Source organism: Colletotrichum paranaense, assembly GCF_030867605.1.
Source record: "Colletotrichum paranaense strain IMI 384185 chromosome Unknown Scaffold_1.1, whole genome shotgun sequence".
NCBI lineage: Eukaryota > Fungi > Ascomycota > Sordariomycetes > Glomerellales > Glomerellaceae > Colletotrichum > Colletotrichum paranaense.
The window spans coordinates 2,010,426-2,025,648 of NW_026848959.1; the positions used below are offsets into that span (position 1 = coordinate 2,010,426).

General features: G+C 51.6%; 6 protein-coding genes across 6 annotated transcripts; 2 read left to right on the forward strand and 4 right to left on the reverse strand.

The window, feature by feature from the left end:
• Positions 1–216: 216 nt before the first annotated feature.
• CPAR01_00727 (uncharacterized protein) lies at positions 217–4,753 on the reverse strand (the record flags this gene model as incomplete). Its single annotated transcript, XM_060485017.1, has 6 exons — positions 217–582; positions 711–1,038; positions 1,100–1,363; positions 1,872–3,361; positions 3,875–4,247; positions 4,308–4,753. The coding sequence occupies 6 exons, from the start codon at positions 4,751–4,753 to the stop codon at positions 217–219; spliced, it is 3,267 nt and encodes a 1,088-aa protein (XP_060355874.1).
• A 400-nt stretch (positions 4,754–5,153) lies between these two features.
• CPAR01_00728 (uncharacterized protein) lies at positions 5,154–5,778 on the forward strand (the record flags this gene model as incomplete). Its single annotated transcript, XM_060485018.1, has 2 exons — positions 5,154–5,253; positions 5,306–5,778. The coding sequence occupies 2 exons, from the start codon at positions 5,154–5,156 to the stop codon at positions 5,776–5,778; spliced, it is 573 nt and encodes a 190-aa protein (XP_060355875.1).
• A 143-nt stretch (positions 5,779–5,921) lies between these two features.
• CPAR01_00729 (short-chain dehydrogenase) lies at positions 5,922–6,997 on the reverse strand (the record flags this gene model as incomplete). The annotated part of the gene is made up of 4 exons (XM_060485019.1): positions 5,922–6,100; positions 6,154–6,229; positions 6,284–6,894; positions 6,952–6,997. The coding sequence occupies 4 exons, from the start codon at positions 6,995–6,997 to the stop codon at positions 5,922–5,924; spliced, it is 912 nt and encodes a 303-aa protein (XP_060355876.1).
• A 737-nt stretch (positions 6,998–7,734) lies between these two features.
• CPAR01_00730 (zinc carboxypeptidase) lies at positions 7,735–9,223 on the reverse strand (the record flags this gene model as incomplete). Its single annotated transcript, XM_060485020.1, has 2 exons — positions 7,735–9,073; positions 9,123–9,223. 2 exons carry the CDS (start codon positions 9,221–9,223, stop codon positions 7,735–7,737), a joined length of 1,440 nt encoding a protein of 479 aa, XP_060355877.1.
• Positions 9,224–9,657: 434 nt separating this feature from the next.
• Positions 9,658–12,923, forward strand: CPAR01_00731 (amidase; the record flags this gene model as incomplete). Its single annotated transcript, XM_060485021.1, has 6 exons — positions 9,658–9,740; positions 10,085–11,827; positions 12,311–12,421; positions 12,474–12,609; positions 12,681–12,755; positions 12,816–12,923. The coding sequence occupies 6 exons, from the start codon at positions 9,658–9,660 to the stop codon at positions 12,921–12,923; spliced, it is 2,256 nt and encodes a 751-aa protein (XP_060355878.1).
• A 76-nt stretch (positions 12,924–12,999) lies between these two features.
• CPAR01_00732 (FAD binding domain-containing protein) lies at positions 13,000–14,829 on the reverse strand (the record flags this gene model as incomplete). Its single annotated transcript, XM_060485022.1, has 5 exons — positions 13,000–13,695; positions 13,845–14,011; positions 14,053–14,239; positions 14,304–14,453; positions 14,758–14,829. 5 exons carry the CDS (start codon positions 14,827–14,829, stop codon positions 13,000–13,002), a joined length of 1,272 nt encoding a protein of 423 aa, XP_060355879.1.
• Positions 14,830–15,223: the final 394 nt, after the last annotated feature.

A 15,223-nucleotide genomic window follows, 5' to 3' on the forward strand; every position in this document is an offset into this window, starting at 1 on the left:
GGAGTGTTTCTTCCAGAGCTGTGTGTCAACCCAACTTGGCCACAGGTATCCTGTTGCTGAGACTAGTTCTGGCTCCTGAAACCATTGAGCCATCATACTGTAAAACTATGTCTTATGCTTTCATACTCCTATCCTTTGCTGATCCTCTCTTCGTGCAGAATTGCCAATCCTCTGAGCTTTATCGAGAATGAGCGCATCCTCGTTCATCAGATTCTCTTAACCAGAGCGAACGACATCGTCGGAGAAGCGAAGGCGCTTAGTAGCCGGCGTGCGAGCGGGCGTAGCGATATGCGAGGCAGCAGGCGAGAGCAGGTGCGACTGCAAGACGCTCTGAGCACCTGGTGTCTGCGGGCGTTGCTGCATGCTGATTCTCTGGTTCATGAGAGTCACGGTGTAGTAGTCTCCGGCAATCTCTGCAAGGTAACGAAGAGCGTAGACGGGGTTCTTGAAGGGCTCGGCCCAGTCGACGAAGATGGGGCGACGGAGGTGAGGGGGTAAAGCGGGCTCATAGTCATAGTCATGTTGGAAGAAGGGGTTGCCCATGTTGTCATAGAAGCCTCGGAAGCCGTCCGACGTGGAGTCCTACTTCACGCGCTGGTCAAGCGGCGCCGCGGATGAGTAGATCTTGTCGGGGTTCTTGGATAGCGACATATTGTTAGGGGTGTTTCCTCCAACAAGAGGGGGGGGGGGGAAGGCAGTGAAGTTCTTACCTGGGGGATGCCATCAACTAACATGGGGCTGAGAGGTCCCTGTACCTGAAAGTCAATATTGCGAGAACGAGAAGCTAGGAAGGGAGGTGTTACATTTCGAACCCGGGTGGCAATGGAATGACTGGCCTTGTCCTCCTGGTTCTCCTCCTCGGTCCCGTCCTCTCTGTTCACCGCCTCGATTGAGTCAATGACTTTCTCTGACATATCGGGCTGGGCGTCGTGCGACTGCGTATCGCTCTCAGAGAGGCCATCCGGAGTCATGTCGAGGTCCTCGATCGCCTCGTCGGTCAGGAACTCGATCCAAGAATCTTCGTCCTGAGGGGCGGGCCTGTCTCGAGTGTTAGCTAGCTCCGCATAAGAGACTTGACCTATGAGACTGTATCACGAACTCTCCAATCACGCCATCGTCGCTGACAATGCTGTAGCCAATGTTGGTTCGGCCGGGTCGGTAAATGGATCCCGGATCCTGTCGGATAATGATGCTCGCCATTGGGATGGCTATCGATGCGGTTGAGGGCGCCGCGGTAGCGAGATGGGGGCTTGGGATTTGGGGAGAATTGGGGGTGGGTCGGATGAGTGTGGAATGACCGCGGTTGTCGATGGCAGGAGCAGTGTTGGGAGGAACCTCGGTGAAGGGGCTGCATGCCTTCCTGCTGTGTAGGTGGTCTGCTTTACCTGACTGGGTTCGGAGGCTGGTGAGCAGCGGCGGTAACAGCCCCAGCATAAGACCGAATGCTCCGAGCGTGCATCAGCATGGGTTGCTTCCTCAGGTTTTCCACGATAATGCGCATATTGGCAACAGCTAGTAGCTCTTGTTCATCAGTTCTAACTTCTGCCCGGGTATTACATCCTGTACTTGCGGTATATGCTGAGAAGGGTGGGCAACGGTCATATGTTTTGCTAGTTCAAGGGATGTAGCTGCCCTACTCTTGGTCACCAGTCCCAAAATGATCAATGGTTTAAGAAGGACGATGGGATTATTAAGATCCAAGAGAAGCGAGGGTGAACGAAAACGCTATAGTCTAATTAGGAGAAGAAAACAGTTTGAGGAGATGAGGAGTAGTAAAGTCGTTGTCAAGATCTAATTGTATCAGTGGTTTACCCTTCACATGGTTCGTTTGTCTATTGGACTCTTTCGGCCCTCGAAAAATCTTTCAGTACCTCCACCACCATGACCTGAAGCTCTCCAAGAAACCCGGCTGCTGACAGGGCTTGCTGTCTTTCATCGCGCTCTTGATTCTCTCAATTTTTGCCCTAGAAAGGGCCAGTCTTAAAGCAACCCCTAGGACATCTGCTTTCCCACCGCCATTGAGATCAATTCTAACTTTGGGATCTGCCCCCGACAGCAACATCGCCACAATCGTGTCTGTCACCTCATCCTCATCAAGGCTCAACTTTTCGGCTTGGAGACTGTGGCCATAGCAGACAGAAAGGAAAAGTTGCCAAGGCGTCTTTCCGCCATACAATTCGATTCTCTGGTTCGGGTCAGCCCCGTTTTGTAGCAGGAATTCAACCATAGCTCCGACTGGACCCTCTTGAGTAGGTAGCTCAAAAGGGGTCACGGTGGTTGGCCGCAGAGCGTAGTCCAGCAATGGACGGCCAGTCTTCTCATGAACCCGATCTAGATCTATGTCGATTTTGTGCTTCGCATACAATGATAGCCTCGCTTGTATAGCAGAGGCTAGAAAGTTCTTCTGTCGCTTCTCTCTGAAGTTGCCCTTTGGGCTTTCTCTGAAGTTCGTCCAGTGGACACTCATGTCTCTGGCATGTGATGTATTCGTTTGATCCAATGCATCAAGCAGATTGAACATATTCTCCTTGTCATCCAATAAACATTGAGGGTTGATATCAGATTTCTCGTTGTTATTGAGAAATGCCTGTTGAATCGTGTGAGCATGGTACATCAGTCCGTCAGAAAAGAGAAAGATCTCGTTGTAGTTAACCGCTTCTTCCGAATATGACACTGTTTTGACAAAAGCCAGCATGATTCGGCACAGTGAAAGTGCCGGGTTGAAGTGGGAAGTCTTTCTTCTTGCCTTTGTTTCCTCAAGTACGGCTCGATCAATGAAGAAGTCTCTCACAGTTCGATGCAAAAAGTCGACTTGGTACTGAAGAAATGGTCTCTTGACCGGATGAAAGGTAACGTAGAGGAGGTCTTTGCCCCTCGCATTGAGCCGCTTCTTCATTCTGTCATGTAACTTTTCCACGTTTTCCGGCAAAGTGGAGGCGACCTTCATTTGCAACGCATAGCTCACATTTTCTGCCTCCTGTTCGAGGAATTCGAAGGCTAAAAGCGGTAGCGCTTGACCTGATTCAATCATGATTTTGAAAATGCGCGAGGTGCTTTCCCAGTATATCGGCTCTATTGACTCGATCATATGCTGGAAATATTCCTCCAGGTCAGCTGGAAGCTCGTCCACCCGACTTTGCAATTCTGTGAATGTGTCTCCTTTTGCGAGGCCGTTCTTCAGGGACTCCACGACAAGGTAAATCCACAGAAATACGCCCTGAGCTCTGTCGACAATTGTTTCGGCTACTCGAGAGCAACGGTCATCTTGTTTCGTAAGTGCCGTAAAGTCATCGTTGTTGCACAATATGTCCGTGACATAGTGGCGGATGTCGTCTCTAGTCAGGTCCTCCATTCGAAGTTGCTATGGCTGGGCACCAAATGCGTCCAGGAAGGCATCCCATGGCCGGCTTGAAGCACAGATCTTGATAGAAGGCGAGGACGCGAAGTCTTTAAGAACTCGAAGAAGACCTTCGAAGGTGTTGTCATATCGCTTTGCTCGATCCGTATACTCGTCGAGACCATCGATAAAAAAACAAAATCTCACTGGGAGATCCGTCTGACTAGCGAGTAGGGCAAATGCTGCGAGAAGCTCCTACATCCCCCATGTTTCCATCAGTTCGTGCTGAAAGGCTGATCGACGACGACTGCAAACGCGGTCGATGAGATTCGGAACCTCCCTCAACACTTCGTACAGTAGTGTCTGGAGCAAGCCGCGTTGTGACTTTTGCATGGAGCTTCCGGCACTCCAGAAGTAGTGAGATGCGATGATCGTCGTGCAGCCGTTGCCCCAGACTCCTAATTTCACTCTCGTCGTCGGATGAGTGACGAGAAACTTCATCAAAGTCGACTTGCCACTTCCTGGCTTTCCTCTTACCCAGAAAATCCCATTACCTGACTCCAACCATTGGGGAAATAGGGTATCATCGTGGCTGAAAACCCAGTCAAACGTCGCTCTGTGTCTTTCCTTGATCGCTTCCTGCCTCGCCTTGATTTGATCGAATTTCAAACTGCGTAGTATGTGGTGTCTCGTTCGCACGTACTGTTTCTCGTCATTGAAATCATCGATCTCGGCCCTGAGAAGATCTATCTGGGCTGAGAATTCATTGAGTATAGTCTTTTGTAAGACTTGTGTTGTCTTGTCAATTCGCCTAACGATGTCGTCCAGTTTGGCGATGGCCTTAGCCTCGAGGCTGTTGTTCTGATCTTCTAATCTTCTGAAAAGGGATTGGATATCTTTTTGTGCTGTTCTGCATGAGTCTTGTTAGCGTTAAGTATCCTCGACCCTGTCTTTTATTGTGATCTCTTACCCAGCAGCATGGGTGAGAAATAGCTGCAATTCTCTGCGGAGACCTCCAAGTCTCAACTCCAACTCCCGTATCTTATGCTCTTTTAACATACGCTTTAGTGCTTGCTCAAAGCTCTGTAACTTCCTTGCGTATAAGTTCTGGCCTGGAGTTGTATCCACCTTCAATGCGTCGAGGATCTCAATCAAGACAGCAGCATCCTCAGTGCATCTCTGAGCAATGGAGCGCAGTATCGGACTTTCTGTTGTCTTTGTTGCATCTGACTCATTGTTCAGGATAACACCTGCAAGATGTCTCAGACGCCGGGCATCGGCTATCAATATCTCATCATGAATAGTCGAGCCATCGGCAGACTTGTACCGCTCCAGGGCGCCGCGAACTAATTTGACACCAAGTTCAGCGAATTGGAGCAGATTGCCAGCCAACGCTATGTATCCAAGCTCAGCCATGGTTGTCCTCTACAAAGGCGTAATCGGGAAAGGGCCGAGGGACGAAGTTATGGCGGGAATGCGGCTGATATATCGTGTTACCTACCTCAGGCAAGGGAAACAGCCAAGGCTTACGTGCTGCAGCCTGCCGCCTTTTCCATGCGCCGAGAGACAGTTCCCAAATAGCGGTCAAATCTCCCTTAAATTCCACTCCGAGGCTCTCAAACTTTGGCTTGCCCCTGGTTCTAGTCCAATTTAATCGTTCGGTGCGTAACCAATAATGAGCGACGCGGCTTGCTTAAAGTTGCCAAAGCTCTCTTTACAGAATTCTGAAGGCCACCTGTGGAGGAACACTCGACAGCTCCTCCTTGTTACCTTCTCTTTTACCTATCTGCTATCCCCGACACCCAAACAGCCCTCTATGCGAAGACCAAAAGGCAGACTTGGCACCTCGCCGCCAATAACATTCGGTACATTTAATTTCCAGGGTCCGCAATGGGATAGTGATCTATCTTCGGCTGGTGAGTCTATCCGTCCGCTGGATTAGCACGATGCTGATACGGTAGGCCATAGAAGAGGGCACATTTTTCAACGAGAATCGGAATCTTAGTGGCGAGCTTGAAAGTATCCCCTTCACAGAAGATCATCGAAGTTGGGTACGATGGCCTAGTGTGCTTTTCACCAACTTTGTCCTGAAGCCTTTTGAGACATTGTCTTGGGCACTCGAACCCCTCATGAGCTACATCGCCGCAGTATGCTTGTTTGCGGGGTGGCTTTATTTCATGTCCATTATACTTCCAGGGGACTTCCTTCTCGAGGTCTTCCTGGTAGTCCTTTTGTTTGCAACAGTGTCGGCGGTTGTCTGGATGTGGGATGAGGGGATTATTCAGTATTATCTCGCTTTTCCAGACACAGCAAATGCTAGTGCCATGTTCGCACTTACGAATTTTTGGTTTGTAATACCAAGGCTCGGGGAATGGTTGGAATGGTGTAACAGGCGGATCGAAAAAGTTCGCCAACAACAGCAGTCTCGGAGGAGGTTCTAGGCATTTCTGAACTTCATATCAGCAAACACGGAACAACTTTACCTTGAGCTTTTCACGCATCCAGCTTGATTTCTATCCGACATTTGGGTCATATGATAGATCGCTTATGTGTCTTATCTCGAGGCCAACTAGAGTTTGTCTCTCTACAAGCCACTGCACTCAAACTTCAGGAGATTCCCTTCAACTATCTTCTTCTCCATAGTTACGAGCGTTGGCATATCCCACATACAGCTAATCCACCTGCCTCCTAGCCATTCCCTCTTGACACTAGTAAGGTACGGGATAGAATGGGCAGCAAGCTCTGGGGTATCTCGCATTCGAACTATCCCATAGTCAGCCCAAGGTTAACACGTCTTAAATGTGTGGCCTACTCACATTGCAACCTTTCTGGCAAATTCGAAGACAACTCTGTCGGAATCCCCCCAGGATGAATGGAAAACGCTAAGACGCCCTTTCAAACACGCTTAGTTCATGATCTCAAATCCATGCTTGTGAATGATGTTACCTGATCACCATACTCATCCTGGACAAATTCGGTGAACCGTATCAGCGCAAATTTGGAAATGTGATAGGCTCCTCCTCCAGCACCCATGAAGTGAGCCGCCACCGAAGACATATTGACAATCGTCTTGTCGCCGCCCTTGAGCAACAGCGGCAAGAACGCCTTCGTGACACGATATGTGCCCCAGTAGTTCACATCCCATGCCTTCATGTACTCGTCGTCGTCAGCATCAAGCAGCAAGTTGAAGGGAGCCATGTAGCCCGCGTTGTTAACTAGGATATCCAGGCGTCCCCACTCGGACGTAAGTCGCTCTGCGGCCGCCTTTACGCTCGGCGTGCTGCTCACATCCATCTCGAGGGCCAATACCGTTGGCTCAGCCCTCCCAGCAGCCTTTGCGGCCTCGATGATGGAGGCGATGGTAGATGAGACATTTGAGCGAGCGGCGACGGCAATGAGGGATGCGCCTGCCTCGGCGTAGCCGATTGCCACTGCCTTTCCGAGTCCTTTACTTGCTCCTGTGATGAGGACTGCTTTCCCAGTGCAGTTGGAAGCCGTGACTGGGTTGATCTCAGGGTAAGTGTCGTGGTGAACGACGTCTCCGGTGAAGACGTCAACTAAGATTTATTAGTCTCCGCAATTGGTTGAACATGGGACGAAGTCTGGGTCGGTACCCTTGCGAGGCGGGCCGGCCGAAGGTTGCTGAGGTTCGGACGCCATGTGCGAAATAGTCATCAGGAGAATGGAACTTCAAGCTTCAATTGAGTTCCCTGGTAATCAAATTCAAGCTTGTATCGTCACAGAAACGGGGCGTTATTGACCATGAGGTTGAGGTATGTTTTAACTGTCACCTCACGCTAGGATCGCACGCCGGACTTCCCCATTTCATAGCGCCACTGGTGGCGCCGCCCATGAACACTAATTGTACTGTGTGATACTGTATACTCACCGGACAACAGCTCTTTTGACTCTCTCGATGAGGTAAAAACAACGTTGACAACGGATACCTCCCAGACCATGAGGTCTCTTCATGAAGGCGCTCAAGCTTGGAAAGGTTGTTTTCTGTGATCCTTCCTTAACCAGGGATGATAAATGAGCTTCGCCAACCAAGCGCAGAGATAATTTGCCTAGGTCAACATTCTCAACCCTTTGGCATAGAATTGCGAGGAGGGCAGGAGTAGGTAGATAAGACCAGTTGCGGTGATCGCTCGCAAGTAGCACTCCATGGATTTGCCAGATACTTAAGACTCAAGCACGTAGCTAATCAAGCTACTATCAGGGTATTACCTATGGATTGCTGTAGGGAAACTGCATATGTTAAGTCATGATTAATAAGTCGTTCAATTGCGTAACAATCATAGACCACAGCTTTCGTGCAGTATGTGCGTGCGTCTCCTTGCTCAACACGGTGGCAAAGTATTTACACGAAGAATTTTGATGATATCCCATCACATGATTTACTCCAGACCAACGCTGATAGCAGCCAGCGCATAATCCATGAAGCCGGCGTTCGTATCCAAAATGTTGGTGTTGAACTCGGCTGAGGTAGGGTAAAAGTTTCCAGAGGGGCCAAACTCCAAGGTGTAGCCATAGACCTTGTTAACACCGGGCTTGGCCCAGAAACGGGAGAAGGAGTAGTCGTCACTGGCGCCGGACGTGGGGTACAGGCCGACGGCCTGGATAGAGGTGTACGCACGACCGCCGACAGCCTTCATGGCGTTGACCATGGCCGTACCGACGGTTCTGATGTTGCTGAGATCGGTTGAGGGGATGTACTCCTTGTAAGCGGAGTCGCCGACGGGGCCGCGCTTGCCATCGTAGGCGGAGTTGAGGAAGTTCATGGTGGAGGTGGTAGTCTGGTCGTCGTCGTCGCCCCAGCTGTAGAGGAGGTCGCCGACGGCGGAGTGGATGTCCATGAACCAGCGGATCTTGGGGAAGGAGTCGTAGACAGAGACGAGGTTCTTGGTCTCGGGCTCGGACTCGGCGGCGATGCCGTAGAAGACCTCGGAGCTAGGCGAGGTGGAGGCGGGCGCCTCGGAAGAGTCGAAGTACTTCTTGAAGTTCCAGAGGAAGTCAAAGTTGCGGTTGATATCGACACCAATTGAGCTGCCGCTGGAGCCGGACTTGGTGTTGCGGTTCTTGCGCCAGAGGGAGCCGGAAGACTGGTCGTAGGCGACACCGTCGGCGTTCACAAGGGGGAAGAAGACGATGCCTGCGGCAAGGACGCTCTTGACCTGGGCGTTGGTGTAGGACTTCTTGCCGTAGGTCAGGCCACTGCCGGACTTGTTGGCGGCAAGGAGATCGGAGATCCAGTAGATGATGTTGTCGGGTCCACCGCGCTCACGGGCGTGAACGGCAGCACTGAAGTACAGGTGGTACTTTGACTTGTCGGTTCCGGCGCCGACGTAGTAGGCGTACTCGGTGGCGCCGTTGAAAGTCTTGTACGGCAGAGTGAGAGATCCGATGCCATAGTTCTTGACAAGGGCGTCGCAGGCCGACTTGATCTCAGCAACATTCATGATGCTGGAGATGGTGGTGCCCGAAGCCTGGGTTCCGAGACCGACGGGGGAGATGGTTCCCGCACTGAAGCGGTCACCGGTCCCGATGGGCGCGTTGGCTCTCTTGCTCAAGTCTCTTCTGTGGATAGAGACTTCAGGCACAAGCTCGTACTCCTTGGAGAGATAGTCAATCTGCTCCTCGGTGAGCCAGGCGTGGAGCTTGTAGTGGCTTCCATCCTCGCTGGGCTTGGCAACAGCTCTGCAGCCAAAGTCAAGAGTGTCATTGCGAACAATGTCCCTATACGCTGTTAGTGTCTAGGCCGGATGAGTTGATGATGAGGTGTTACCTGAAGCTCTCGGGCGAGGGCCCCTGCAGGTACACAGGGAGCAACTCTCCGAGCACAACAGTGCTCTGGAGAATCAGAGACGCGATGAGAGAGTACTTCATGGTGATCGAGACGATGGGAAGCGGAAGGATGCGAAGGATGCAAGAGGAACGGCCCGTCGCCAAGTATGCTTAAGAAGATGGGGGATTTGGCCTGCTTTCATAGTCGTTTCCATGATGTCCACAACGGCTGGCTTTGTCTCGGCCATAACATCTCATTCAAGCAACTGGCTACTCACAAACCAGTTCTCACTCTGGAAATCTACCCCATGTCTCCATGCCCACAAAATTAGCTATCATCGTGACCAATCATAAGCTTAAATCCCCCGGCCACGCTTGAGGATCGTTCATGCGACCTGCCCCAACAGGCATAGCGCTCTTCTGATCTTGGTAGGTGGTTCGAATCATTCATATGAGAGCAAACGGCGCCCCGTACGTAAAGCGGTAAATGGCCTGAATTACCGCGTTCAAGGAACTTTTTCTAGCACGAATCCACAATGTCACCTTCCTCCACGGCTGCGAACAGCGGCGAGGGCCGATCGCGTGGACCTCCTCGTTGTGTTCCCGCTCCCGATGTGGGGTGATGACTGCCGGAATTCGCGACACCAGGTTTAATTCCTACATTCTTATTCCTTGGGGTTGATTATTGCGACTTCTCAGCCCGCAAGGCTCTATGGAGGTTGCCAGCATTTCTTGCTTCCTCCAAATCTCAGAAACGAAAGATCTTTCATTCTCCTCCTAGCGATTGCTTATGCTGTGACGTACGTTCGATGCATGTAAGACGACTGACTAATCATTGCAAACTCGCGCCATCTTCCCATATTCCACGCAGTCGATTGGCCTCAATAATGAATGCTTCAAACAATGAGTCAATTGACTCGGCTACTTGAGGAAACCCCGCGCACATCGAATAATACTGAATAGACCACGACAACTGTTTGCCATTGATATCACGTTGTGGAACCAGACCGGGCTAAAACTTGAGGCTTCAATCATGCTGTCGTTCTCACTCCTCAAGGCGACCGTCTGTCTCATTTGGCCGTCCTCGGGATGGACAACATGTGGACAAAAACCAGCCAGCGCGTTTCCGTCGCTCCTCGATGCTACACTCGACGACCTCAATCGCGGTCTGAGCAGTGGGATTTTCACCAGCGTCGACCTCGTTAATGCTTACATCGAGCGCATTAAAGAGACCACGCCAACCCTCAACGCCGTCACCGAGATCAATCCGGATGTCGTCTCCATCGCCGAAACTCTGGACCTCATCCGCCGACAGGGCGGACCGCTTCTCGGCCCCTTACACGGCGTCCCCGTCCTGATCAAAGACAATATTGCCACGGCAGACAAGATGAACAACACGGCCGGCTCTTATGCCCTCCTCGGCGCTAAAGTCTCCGAAGATAGCACCGTCGCCGCCAAGCTCCGGAAAGCGGGGGCGATATTGCTCGGCAAAGCACACCTGTCGCAGTGGGCCGAATGCCGGAGCTCCAATTCGAGCAATGGGTGGTCAACGTATGGCGGTCAGACCCTGGGCGCATATTACCCCTTTCAAGACCCATCGGGTTCGTCGGGGGGCAGCGGCGTCGCGTCTTCGGTCGGCCTCGCGTGGGCGTCTCTGGGGACTGAGACAGCCGGCTCGATTTTGTTGCCCAGTGACGTCAACAACGTTGTGGGCATCAAGCCGACTCTTGGCCTCACCTCACGGTACCTCGTTGTGCCCATCTCGGAGCACCAAGATGTTGTTGGACCTATCGCTCGGACCGTGAAAGATGCTGCTCATCTCCTGGGAGCCATCGCCGGGGTGGACCCTAGCGATAACTACACGTCTAGATTTCCTTTCCCGAAGACACCAGACTACGCCGCGGCATGCGTTAAGGGGGGGCTGCTGGGCAAGAGATTGGGAATTCCACGACATGTGCTACACGACCCTCAAGAAGCCCCTCTCTCCAACTACTCGGTGACGGTATTCGACTCGGCCGTTGACACTCTCCGGTCTGCAGGTGCGGAAATCATAGACGACATTGTTTTGCCAGGATACAACATGACCGAAATCTCCGCGCTCCTCGCCAAGAGCCTTCACGCAGATTTCGCCGTTGCCATAGAAAAGTACTTTGGGCAATTGGCGACCAACCCGTACAACATCACCACGCTTCGTGAGCTCCGGGACTGGACCCAGCATGACTCTCGCGAGCAATGGCCTGAGAAGAACACACTCTCATGGGACAACAACCTAGCAGAAGGTCTGCGTAACACAGATCCGGAATTTTGGGATGTGCACCTCCGGCTTCTGTACCTGACTGGTCCTCAAGGATACACAGGAGCTCTCAAGAACCATTCTCTGGACGCGATAGTACTGCCGACGGCGTTTGCTGTGATGAATGCTGCCATATCCGGTACGCCGGTGATATCGGTACCGTTTGGAAGGCATCCGGACGATACTGAAATTATCAAAGACAAGACTGGAACGCTCAATGCCGTGGCACCGAACTTACCCTTTGGCATTGGTTTTGCGGGGGCTCCGTTCAGTGAGGAAACACTGATTAGCATCGCGTACGACTTTGAGCAGAAGGTCCAGGCCCGGGAGGTCATCAAGCCCTACATAAAACCCAAGAGCGACCTAGAAGACATAGTTAGACGCAGAGCCGAGGTGGAAAGCAGACAAGAATTGTGACATGAAAGTTTTCTCTCAAGACAGTTTCGCACTCAAGGATGACGCCAAGTTACGTTCTTAGGTTGATGTACCTTATGTAGAGTAGCTACTACAGTACTGCATTCAACACCCTCCATGACAGCATGTCTCCTCACCATTGCGTCTTCAAATAGGCAAGCCACAATCACATCACTGATCGACTTTCGGGACTTTCCCGGAACCCCGCGCACCGATTTACGGCGGCGGGTATCTAACCGGCCCTGAATGCAGGCCCTCCGGGTCGGATTCCGATCGCATCACAGCGGTTCCCCGCACTCCGAGAAAGCCCCGAGACCCTGTCGGCAGCGCACCCGATCTTAGATACAGATGTCTTATATCAATGAGCTTTAATCGAATTGTGAACGAAACAATTCCTTGATTCAACTTGCAACCTAAAGAAACACCAAAAGTGAGTTGTGTTGCTGATCTTTGAGTGCCCGAGAATGCATGTAACTGACCAGTGTCTTATCAGTGTCTGGAAACCTAGTCCCCCTCACTGTTATCAAGGGCGCCGGCCACGAGTTTATCCCCCTCCCGGAGGGCGAGAACGCGACTGTTGCCGATTTCCACTCGTAAGAAACCTTTTATGTATGAAGTGGTAAACAAATGCTGAGAACTTGCTAGAATCCGAACAAACACAAAGGACTCACCTGCTCACTTCACCTCGGGTTTCTACAAGATTGTCGCAGGACCCGCTCGTCCCGCGCACTACAACTTTGAGGAGACTAAGTACGTCCTCAACGGTCAAATCGACATCTTGGTAAGTCACTTCATACCGTGTAAAGCTATGGGGCACATGAGATAGGGAGCTGACTAGCGTGGCTTTAACAGGATGAGGCTACTGGGATCACCCACCATCTAGTACCTGGAGATTTTGCTTTCTTCCACGTCGGATCCAAGGTCAAGGTAAGCTTATATTCCCTATGTTTATAACTTCCAAGCTCATGATGTATTCTCTCTGTCTAGTTCTCTACCAAGTCAGAAGGCCTTGCTTTCTACGCCGTTACCCGGCCCGTCAGAGTTCCCCACCCGAACCTGAAGGGTCGTGAGGAGGACACAAAGTCCAAGTTGTAAATCATTAGAAAAAGTAGAACTAGCACGCAACTTGAATTATAGACAAATTTGACTTTCAACCCTCTTACTAATCCACTCAGAGGATCTGAGGGGCACCTTTCGTAGCCTTGAAGCCGCCAGGGGAGAGTTCTTGGAAAGCGCCGCTTGGATCAGACTTCTCAGCAATTGACCTCAACCGTTCCTTGTTGGCCTGCCCACAACCAGCAAACGGGTCCTGGAATTGGCTGACGTAGTTCGTGTACTTGTAGCCCGAATCAAGGCCCATCTCATCTGCCACCTTGTTGATTCTCTCTTCTGTGCGCTGCTGAGCTCTGTAAATGGCATCGTCGTCTTTTGCGCTCTCCCACCTTGCCCGTAGGTTCACAAAGCCAAGAGGCTGCGACTGTTCCCCGAGTCGGTGAGGATTCCCGCCGTTTCGTCGCATCAACTCCAGCTGGGATTTGTTGATGGCCTGGATCTGGATCTGCTGGATGGAGATGAAAGCCAGTGCGCTGGCTTCCTCGTTCCAGGACAAAACCGCCGCGTTGCTAAGATATTTGGGGGATTGAATCGTACCCCAGTCAGCGAAAGCCGCGTTGGCCGTGATGTTCTCAGCGGCGTCGTAATGGAGCTTCGCGTACCACATCTTGTCCTGCGGGAATGTGTTGAACTTAAACCTGGTGACAGCACCGAAGTTACTGCCACCTCCCCGAAGGGCCCAGTAGAGGTCGAGGTTTGGTGTTGTTGATGCATTCACAATCTCGCTGCTGGCCACGACAACCTCAAACTCGATCTAGTTGTCGCAAGTCCATCCGTAGCGGTTACTGAGCCAAGAGACTCCACCTAAGTCTGCATAAGCAATGTACTTACTCAGAGACATCGGGCCAAAGACTCGGATGCGGAGGTTGACTTTCCACCAAGAGTGAGCCCACCGACACCCACTCCAAACATCCGACCGTCAGGGATGGTCACGCCAGACTTCTGGAGATTCTCATATGTGTAAGCCCAAGTGTTTCCAGGCTCCACAATCGCCGAGACCTTGTCTTCGCTCAGTGTGATTCCGTTGAGCCGGACCAGGTCAATCACGAGACCTCCCTCAATCGTCGAAGCTGTATGAGTATAGTGGGCTCCGCTTTGACTGCGAACTGACAGCCTGTGTTTGGGATATCTTTAAGGGCGACTGAGACCTCGGTGGTACTGACAGGCTGAAAGAAGCAGGAGGGAGATACGTCGCCCTGGATGGTTGACCAGAAGCCTTCCCGAGACGCCACATAGTCCGTACCGTTGGTTGCGCCGAGGTAGACCTGGTTAGGGAATTTGGTCGCGAGAGTTTCACACTTTCACTTCGGTCAGTAACTATCTACTCTCCTGAATCAAGGTCTCTTGAGGAGTTTGACTTACTGAGATGGCGCAACCGGTGTAGCTGCCGATAGCATCCGGGGAGCTGGCGGCTAAAGTAGACGCTCCTAAACGAGAAGGAACGAAAGGGAATGCGGTGTCGGGAACATGAATAGCGCAGTTATCCGGTACTTTCACGGTAGTTGGCCAAGTCTGCTACGTCAACTCGCAGGTCGACGGAAGCCTGCCATCTTTGTACTACTCGTCGCCATTCCACTGCAAGGGATCACTTCGGACCTTGCGTAAGCTAGATTACGGCGTTCTAGTATCAGAATATAGAGTTCTATTCGGGCTTATCGGGATGGGATGTCAACAATTGAGCCTTAGTTAAGGTTTGCCAAGTTAATATCTTCAAAGTCTTAATCCAAGCTCAGCGCTTCGGCTAGACTCGTTTTCCGCCGTCGAAGCTTCCCAAGGAAGGCTGCCATTGGTCAACGTGCTGACAGAACCATCTTACGATTAGGCGGTTCTTTTGCCAGGGGCAAAGTTTGACAGGCGTATGCTGAAAATTGAAGCCTAGCGACTCCATCTGGTAGGTCGCGTATTCGGTTTACATGAAGATCCAGGGGGCCTCTCGCAGAGTCAGCGGATTCCATAGTCTGTCGTGGTACTTCGAAACCCTGAACTCACCTGGTGTCTTGTTCCAGGATGCTAAGGGGCTTGAGCCTTTATGGTCTTCTCGTCGTTTGACATGATATTTGCCTAACTTCCGCCAAGTCTTCATGAAAGATCCATCTTCTGGAAATGACATCTCGGTATTCAAGTAGCTTAAAAAGAGGCTTCGCATTCAATTTCACTCATCGTACGGAGGGCAGCTTGGACGTAACAGTGGCAAACTGCCTAAAACTGGAAAGGAGAACGGCAGTGCACCGAGCGAATCCAGAACGCAGAGACCAGGTATCCAGGTTACGGAACATATGTAG